The 9,236-nt window shown below is 41.3% G+C and overlaps 2 protein-coding genes across 4 annotated transcripts in view; one reads left to right on the forward strand and one right to left on the reverse strand.

Moving 5' to 3' along the window:
- homer2 (homer scaffold protein 2) overlaps positions 1-695 on the reverse strand; it is a 30,367-nt gene extending 29,672 nt beyond the window's left edge. Inside the window, exon 1 of one of the 2 annotated variants that reach the window (XM_005943268.2) lies at positions 502-695. In XM_005943268.2, the coding sequence (XP_005943330.1) occupies positions 502-503 (2 nt within the window). In that variant the 5' untranslated portion in view covers positions 504-695. Of the gene's footprint in view, positions 1-63; positions 186-501 lie in introns of those variants that run through there. The other variant, XM_005943269.2, reaches the window with a different exon arrangement.
- On the forward strand, positions 78-3,908 carry ramac (RNA guanine-7 methyltransferase activating subunit). 2 transcript variants are annotated; one of them, XM_005943266.2, is made up of 3 exons: positions 78-211; positions 1,045-1,215; positions 2,827-3,908. In XM_005943266.2, the coding sequence occupies exons 2-3, from the start codon at positions 1,046-1,048 to the stop codon at positions 3,038-3,040; spliced, it is 384 nt and encodes a 127-aa protein (XP_005943328.1). In that variant the 5' UTR covers positions 78-211; position 1,045; the 3' UTR covers positions 3,041-3,908. The 2 variants fall into 2 exon arrangements, with proteins under 2 accessions (XP_005943328.1, XP_005943327.1); XM_005943265.2 differs by lacking the exon at positions 78-211 and adding an exon at positions 727-836.
- Positions 3,909-9,236: the final 5,328 nt, after the last annotated feature.

Genomic DNA, 9,236 nt, shown 5'->3' on the forward strand with positions numbered 1-9,236 from the left:
GCCGCTGAGAGACAGCTGAGATATGGGGGAGAGAGAGAGCAGTTCTTCGCAAACTCGACTCACCGGGCTGTCAAGCTCAGTCTCACAGAAGCCCGTTCAATTCAGGAAGTTTTTTCCTCCTCTCCTCCTTTGTTTTTCCTGTTCACATGGGCGGGTGTGAATCCCACCTTGGCGTGGCTTCTCCCTCGCCGCCTTCAAACAATCGGCGCTGGTGAGTTAAGTTAATGTTTGTATTTCGCTGCTCTACGCTGAGCTTCTTCCTCCACAACGGGCTGTTTCATATCAACGGCAGCAGCAGCGACACGGGGCGGCTTCCACCTGCTTTCTCCTTTCAGCCACCCACTGTTTCCTAAACCTGTCATATCTGTGGTGGCGTCTGCGGTTTTAGATGGACTTTCAGGCCAGACTGGAGTTTTTTAGTCATAAACAAAAAAAATAATAATAATTTTCAGTTAAACCCGACGGTTTTTTAAATAAAAAATAAAAATCTGATGCACTTACATGTTTCCATTCACTGTGCTGGCTTCCACCAGTTTGCCCTTTCTCCCAAATTAAGCGGAATAACTGTTAAAGCAAACTTTGCTACGCCACTTATTAGCATGTAATTGTGTCAATTAATAGGTCTTGAATCTTTTCATGATGGTTGTTGGACTTTTTTCTTCTATCCCCTAACTGCCAGGTAACGTTCATTAATCTCTGGCAGGTGCGCGCGCTCCCAGAACCGTTAAAATTTGTAGAGGTTTGTTCCGGGGGGGAAGGATTTCAGCGACGTACGACACTGAAATTTCAGAAGTGGAAAGTGTCGCTAAAGCTAACGACGTACTTGTCACATTAAGGTATTTTTTTCCAAAGCCAGAGATGTAACTGTTTTTAATCTAGTTTTATTTTTCGTTGTTTATATGTTGGATAACTACTATTACTGTCCAGAATAGTTATCTTATTGGGAACACGCGGTTTAGCAAGACCAAGAGGGAATACAAACACGACGCCGCGATAGCAGCTTTTCTGTGATATTAAGTATTTCAATTATTTGTGTGCTCACAGAATGACCGAATCTGCGGAAACCCAGCAGAACTACGAGGAGATGTTCGCACACAGGTTCTCCTCGGAGGATCAGGAGTACCAGGAGTACTTAAACCGTCCTGCAGACCGCCCTCCCATCGTGGAGGACTGGAGGAGTCGTGGGGGAGGAAACCAGAGGGGCAGAGATAACCGGTAGGGCTGCTTATTGATTTCATTTTGTCATTGCGAAACTGCTAACGATTGAGAGAAGCGATAATGATAGAAACACCGCTGTAATGTAGGTGATAAGCGTTAGAAAATATTAAGGAGAATTCCCCTAACCATCGTGTAGCTGGGATAAGGAATGAGAGATTCTGTTTAGATGCTCTGAACCAGTAAAGAAGAATGCAAAAGACTTCTCATTAAGTAAGGCAGTTTTCCACTGAAAAATGACAGCAAGATAGTCAGAGGGGTGAAACTGTCCTTAAAGATCAGTATTCCACTATACCATTGATCTGGACAGTGTACTATGAAGTACGTTCGAGATACCGCTGATATATTTTGAAAGGCATGGCACTGGCAGCATCTACCCAGTCGCAAGCCCCCCCAACCAACCAACCACACAGGACTCCAATGATCTGTGTGACTGTGAACCAACACAGACACATTTATTCTGCCCTTCACCCAGGACCAGTTTGCAACTTGGAGCAAATTACTTGAGACAGCACACAAACTCCTCCCCTGTTATAAGGTGGTGATTTGTGGAGTGGTGAAAAAGAACTTCCTCCATCCTGAGAGAGAGGATGAAAGCTCGATCATTCAGGTGGTGCACAGAATAAAGCCGCTACTTTCACACATATCAAAAAGAGCCAGTTGTGGTGATTCAACCATCTGACTAGTTTCCCTCCTAGGTGAGGTGTTTAGAGCATGTCCTACAGAGGAGTTTCCAGGGCCAACCCAGGACAAATAATTTCTTTAGTCATTTCAAGACTTTGTCTCTCAGCTGGCTTGGGAACACCTCGGTGTCGCAGCACAAGGGCTAGAGGAGGTGACTAAAAAAAGGGAGGTGTGGGCATATCTGTTTAAACTCCTCCAGGAGCCACGAAAGAATGCTGATGAAAATGAGGACTCTGTAAATTATAAATCTGCTGTAACGAATACATCTGATGGATTACAATTGTTATGCAATGAAATTAATGTAGTGTCTGTAAGATGGTTTTAGTTTCGTTTGTAATTCAGATGCAAGCTTTGTCTGTGAGCAAATTTGATGTAAGGTTCATAAATGTGTTGTGTGACCCCATTAATAATTGTGTATTGAAATTCTCCAATATTTGTAGAAAATGGCACACACAAAAAAATCAAGGAATAAGGCTAGATCTCAAAATCTGTGTTTGTTATGCTCTTAAGAAAACTTGGCCCCAATACAGTCTGCCCACAGAGGTCAGAGGGATCTTCCAGGAATGTTGGCGCTATTTTCCAGAGAACCGATTAATCCATAGGTGGTAATTTTGGACCTGTTAATATCTAATCTGGAGCATAGCCTGCAGGTTAGGTTGGTAGAATAAGTTGCCATGGCGATGTACCCCAGTAAGAAGTGAACTGCCTTCATAAAACTGAAATCCCAGCATTAACACAGAAGTTTCTGGAGGAGTTTCCTGGTATTTTTACCTTCTTGTAAATGAGAAATCTATTTTTAAATTGTGATGAGAGATTAGAGAAACCCAGTAAGCACGACTCACAATACCATAGTAGTTTATGAGGACAACTTAAGCTAATGTCTATCAATCACTGCCTGTTGTTTGTTAATTTTATGTCATCATCAAGGTACCATGACCGTGGTCACAGAGGACGTGGATGGGGAGGAGACCACGGTTGGAGACGAGATGATCGTGGACAGCAACATTGGCACGACAGAAACCGAGACAGAGAGCGAGACCGAGACCGGCACTGGGGACATGGAAGTGGGTCTTATTCAGGGCGGCCAAGCTCCAACCAGGGATACGTCTCCCATCAGAGACCACATCATGATCGCTACTGATCTCTTTTGTAATCTCTCAGGTGTTACAAGTGTTTAAAGTATTTGTAGTCTTTCAGCTCACATTGTAGTACTATATGCAGGAGTGTGCAACTAATATTTCTTTCAGTGATTCAAGATGCATATATAAGCCAGGATGAGCGATGTATAAACTAAAAAGTCTTTTGTGTTTATCATTTTATTTTTGATGCACTGATTTTTACTCTCCAAATTAAAATTCCTGGCAGGTAAATGGGACTGTGTGACTCTGCTGCTTTTCTGCTGGACTTCCACTTAGCCCCCCCCTCCTTAATGTTTTCCCATGTTATTTCACTGCTCAGCCCTGTTGTCATATTTGGATGTCTTAACAGGAGATAGATTTGCAGTATTCTGCAGTGGAGCTCACACTGAAAATGACTGTTTCTCTCGGGTTTGTGGGCTGCCGTATAATTTCATTAGCACATTATTGCTCTGAAATTTCACAGGAGCATTGTTTTGTTTATTTTCTGCTACTGTTTTATATGCTTTGGTATAAAATTGTGTGGTACAGTGTTGTAACAAACACTAAACCAGAATTTGCAGCGAAAACGTGTAAGCAACACAGCTTCAGTTTTCTGTGTCAGAATGTTATGCAAGGACATGTAGACTTAAGAACTAATCTGCTGTCAATGAACTAAATTTAAAAAACAAACGAGAGATTCCTGGAGGGGGGGTTGAGTTATGTAGTTTGATATTTTTATTTTTAATAAAGAGTCTTGTTCCCAGCAGAAACAGTTGCTAATAATTTATTGGAGATAATTTATAGGGATGTGTCTAAAAGTTCAAAAATTGATAAGATCAGATATTGGCCTTTGGTCTGTTTGCATTAAACATATTTCATTTTTCTACTGTATGCTATTTTGTTATTTTCTTTCTTTCATTTAGTTGCACTAAGCTGACACCAAAGAATCATTGACCTTGTGTTACATACCATATAAATAGTAGTTTTTCATAATGTGTGTGTATACACGCACACACCCGTTCAGCTATCTTAGTGAGGACCATCTTGTTCTTTTTTTCTTGAGGTAGTTGTGTTGTAGCTTGGACTTATGTTTTGGGTCATTATCTTGCTGTGGGATGAACCCATAACCAACTAGGTGCATACCACACGGCATTGCATGGTGCTGCAAAATGATATGGTAGCAGTTTTGGTTCAGGGTGCCTCTCACTTCGTACAAGTGACTGACCCTGGATCCAGCAAAACAGCCCCAGGCCATCACACGTCATTCTCCATGTTTGACAGTTGATGCAACACACATCCTTTCTCCTACCCGACAGCATACAAAGGTCCTGCATGATGACCCAAAGATTTCACATTTTGATTCATCAGTCCTTAATACCATCTTCCAGTCTTCAATAGTCCAACGGACAATCAAATCTTTTTATCAGTTCTGAAACAAATGAGCAACCCAGTGTAGGATAATCAGAAAGTAATGGGTTCATGCTTCATGCTGGGTTCATGACCTTTGTTAAAGATTAGCTCACATTTTAACACTAAATAAGCAAAACCTTACTGCAAAATTCCTCAATAAGTGGCCCAGGCTTATATCTTTATTGTATTCAAACACATTTCAGAATAACCCAATCAGTATATTCCAGGAATTTTGATTTTGGGACCACTGTGAATTTGCTAAACCAATATTGAGATGGCTTTGGACACATTAGCCGTCTCTCCAGCGAAGCAGCAAGCAAATCGCCGCACTGTTTCATCACTGCCTGGATTCAGTTCTGTGCTTTCTATTTATGGACCTGGTAAAGACAGGGTTAACAGTTCATTTGAACTTCAGCAGTGCAATCAGCTGTGATGATAAGCGAGGGAGGGAGGAAGGAGGTTAGGCCGTAAGTGCGTGGGGGATGTGCTGAAACTGGCACACTGTGGAGAATGCTGCCATCACCACTGTAATCAGTTTAGATTAGAGAGTTGTCACCCGAGACTGCTGTGTCTTCACAGCACAGCGATGTCTTGTGCAGAGTAGATCAGTAAGTAAAGTAGGGGTTTATTTACAGAGAAATATCTAAAAATTCCAGACTTGTGTTTACGTGGCACAGGGAAGGAGTGTAGATATTCCCATCTTTCATGGTCATTTCACTTTCTTTGTTATCAGTGCTTTGGCAAATCATAAAAGTATAATCTGAGGAGAGTTTACAAATTAAGGTCAGCAGATTTATATGCAGTATTATAAAGAGAAACCCAACACATCACCACCCAGCAAGCACTTGGCAAACAGTGGGCAGTAAGAAACTTCAGTCATAACTAAATTCAGGCTGGGCGGCCGGCTGTCTTCACCACTTCGGGTGAGCGGAGAGAGAAAGGATGAGCGCTGAAAAACAATAAACACTGAGCAGATTGGTGGTGCCAGTAAACAAAAGATCAGGAACACACAGCTCCAGAACCAGACGCACAGGCTCTGGAAAGAGAGGGGACAATGCAAAAACTATCCAAAGTGAATGACCTGCAATAGTCGTCAATCAAATTAATTTACATTGAACGAGAAGAGAGCAAAGCCTAGATGATAGGTGCACTGTGGGAGGTCCCACAAAAGAAGGGCCTATAGCATCATAAAAAAGGATTTTTCAGGGAACCACCTCTTATTATAGGTTTTCATCAAAAAGGAAAGTTTTAAGCCTACTCTTGAAAAAACAGGTGGTGTATGTCTTCTGAACTCAAACTGGGAACTGGTTCCTCGGGAGAAGAGCCTGATAGCTGAAGGATCTGCCTCCCATTCTACTGGAAATCAACAAGTCAAGTGCTGTGCTGAGACAACAGAGTACTCTAAAATTTTCTGATAGTGATAGTCATTAAGAGCTTTATACAGTATTTTATGTTCCAGTCAGTGAAGGTAAACTACTGTGGAAAAGGTTTAAGCCACCCTCGTTTCTTTATATTCTACTAGAAAATTCTAGAAAATTGGGATACGTGCAATCATACATGGAAACACAGTACATATGACAAAAACATGACGAAACAGAGTTTTCACAATTTCAATAATCTTGAAAGTGTTAAAGCATGGGTGTCAAACATAAGGCCGAGTTGCCAAAATTTAGCTCTCCAGAGACTCCAGTTTGGCCCACTGTACAGCTTTGAAAATGAAAGGAGCATACAACACATATAGCTCATTAATTGATGTGCTTTGTAAACTGGTACTACTGAAGTTTACTATGGTCACAGTGAACAAACACTTCCCAGTGTCTCAAGTTATTACAAGAGTAAGCTAAAGTCATATTTCTTATGGTTTGTCCCTGCTAATAGCACGACTCTCTGGATGGCATTGCTGGCAAAGACTCTATAAGGACCCACACAGTGTTGTTCACTCTGTCATCAGTCTGGATGGATAGTGCCTGCATTTTATAGAGGATATATGATACAGAATTTGGTGTTTTCCCCTGACATTTCCTTCTCTAACACTAATGATAGTTTTTGCTTTTCATGGATTGTCAAAAAAGTGGGTCTTCGTGCTCGAATCCTGCTTTGAATGTATTTAGCTTACGTAGTATAGAATTTGGTGCTGATATTAACACATCACATCAGAAGGACTGCCTGTCAGATTGAGATGAACTGACATCCCCTTTGAAATCCTCAGAAACTAGACTCAACATAAAGTTCACACAGCTAGAAAGATTAATCCAAAGGTCAGCATGTTAATCCGGTCCTTTGTGTGACACAGAGTGTTGACTGTACTATCCCTTAGCCAACACATTCATTGCACTCATCTCTTAATGCAGCATAAAGCATCTGGTTAAGCAGTTTTTGCCACATTAAGAAAATAAATGTGCTGCTTACTGTTATTTCTTTGACTACCAGGTGGAGACCTTTTGAATCCCCCTCTAATCAATCCCATCATGTTTTAATTGCAATCATTACGCTGGTAATGCATGATGAGACTTGGAGATTGTAAGAAAAGGAAAACAATAGAGAGAGCCACAGTGAGGGACCGACAAGAGTATGCCCTCGGTGTGGTCTGCCGGGCTGTCAGGCTTCATGTGGCCTGTTTGTGACGATGCAATGTGACAGCAATGGAGACAGTGCGCTGGGGGCCATGTCCTTGATGATGAACTCATCCACTACAATCATCACTCTGCCCCCCCTCCTCTTGGAAGAGCATGCACACATGCGCTTGTGCGCACAATACACTACAGCCACCCCGGAAACACGCACAAACACGCAGGATCCCCCAGCCCCCGGAGCACTCGGCGACCTACATCTGGTGTTGGAGAGTGCAGGGGCTAAGGTTGGTCCGGGCCAGCCAGCCCCCAGCAGACAGTGCAGAGTGTTCGTGTAGCGAGTGGCGTGTGTAAATGGCAAAGCGCTCCTGCTCTGCTCTTTTGTGTTGAAATGAATGCCTCCAGCATTCAAACAACACTGTGCACAAGTGTACCTTGTGTGCACGAGCACACGTGCAGCTAGAAGCCACGTGATCATATATGCACTTAATTAACAATTAAGAATAGGTCGCAAAGTGAGGTTTGAATGCACCCTGGTGCTTTGCTCATCCGAATGCACACTCTGTAACTTAATCATGCAGCTGCCCAGGTCATCCATGTGAAGACGGTGGACTGTGGTGCAGAGGAGCGCTTGTTAGTCTGATTATATCAGGTGGTACTCTAGTGGCACACATAGACAGCTCTAGGAATACTTGGTGGAAGAAGCATTCAGACCTGATCCTTTACTAACCTGGTGAGAGATGTATTCAGTAGTGGATGTGAAACATAACAAGAAGCAGCTTTTTGCCACTTTTTGCAAGCAACCATAGGCCAAAAAGGTTTCTCATGAATTAAAAGCTGATGCTGTTATTATCAAATTCAGCATATGTAGTAGAAAGGCCAAATTGTAAATTCCCATGTTATAAATAAAATGCAGGTCATGAAAATTCAATGTATTTCTTCTCTCATGGGAATACAGAAAGAAATGGCTTTTCTCTTGTTACCAAAGATGGCTCCATCTTCCAAAACCTTAGATGCTCCGCTCAGTCCATCTGTGTCTTCCTCATGCAAACCAGTGATTGGCTGAGGGACAGGCTGACACACAGAACTACACCGAAAGCCTTTTCATTGCAGTAAAGATGCTGGTTTGTAATTGATGTTGATCAAAAATGCAACATCTGAGCCATCTGTTTTTCTTGTCTCATTCAGGGTAAGGACATTCTCAGATTTAGCAGTCTGCGAAATGATTTTCCCTCATTCTTCAACCTGCCCTGTGCTTACTGCCGTCTAGGCTGCAATTACCCTTCAAGACGACAACCATCAGCGTCCTACAGAGCAGCACATCAAACCACTGCTGATAATTTACATTGTTGAATATTAATAAAAGTCAGATTCAAGAGGGAAAGGTGCAGATTTTTTGTGAATAGAGAAAATGTCCCTTTGTTTAAAACCAGTTGCCCAAACAGCTAAATGTAAGAAATATGCCTTTGTTTATCCTTTTCCTGATTGACTGTGAATGAAATACTTATAAAATGAGTCAAAATTTTAAAAGCACATGGTAGAAATGCACAGTTATAAATAAATAAATAAATATGGATTTATTTTATCGAGCTACTTCAGTCTCTGATTCTTGGTGTTGTGCATGCTGCTGCACTCCATCATTTTAGCTACGTAAATAAAAGGGTGCCATCTTTATTCTTATGAGTGACACTCTTAATTTTTCTCCACTGTTGAATATGCAAAGGGAAAAAAAACTTAACATAAAATTTCAAGAAAAATCTGACAAACGCATGCTTGTGTTATGATGAAGGCGACAAGTCCGAAATGAAGGCATGAATGGTGGAGATGCCACAATGAATTTGTGAAATTGAGAGTTTTGTGTACATTTTTTACTTTCAGTACTCACTGTTAGAACTAACTGATTTTTTTTTAGCACCACAAGTGAAGGCACATGCCTATGACAGTTTTTTTTTTCTTCCACTTTCATCAATAAGTCAAACATTTGGCTTAATAGCTCCAATATTTTTGAGGTACCCTCTAAATGATGTAAATGTTTGGGTTGGTCTGGGACTTACAAACTTGAATTGTTGAGAAAGAATTCTGCAAAAAAAAAATTTTTAAAGTTAAATTTTGAGATAATAACCAAAAATATTTGAATTACAAATAGTGTCATGCCTTTAGAAATGTGTTCTCATGTGTTCTTTTTATCTCGTTATCACAGCTTAGAGCGACTCGTGTATCTTCGTAGTGACTCGTGTAT

This window comes from Haplochromis burtoni, unplaced genomic scaffold (genome assembly GCF_018398535.1).
Source record: "Haplochromis burtoni strain Fernald_Lab_line unplaced genomic scaffold, NCSU_Asbu1 Contig_262, whole genome shotgun sequence".
Lineage (NCBI taxonomy): Eukaryota > Metazoa > Chordata > Actinopteri > Cichliformes > Cichlidae > Haplochromis > Haplochromis burtoni.

Bases quoted from the DNA above. Each gene is read 5' to 3' on its own strand.
- ramac (XM_005943266.2), top strand. From the start codon at position 1,046: ATGACCGAATCTGCGGAAACCCAGCAGAACTACGAGGAGATGTTCGCA. The intron at 1,216-2,826 runs GTAGGGCTGCTT...GTCATCATCAAG, and splicing joins CAGAGGGGCAGAGATAACCG to GTACCATGACCGTGGTCACA.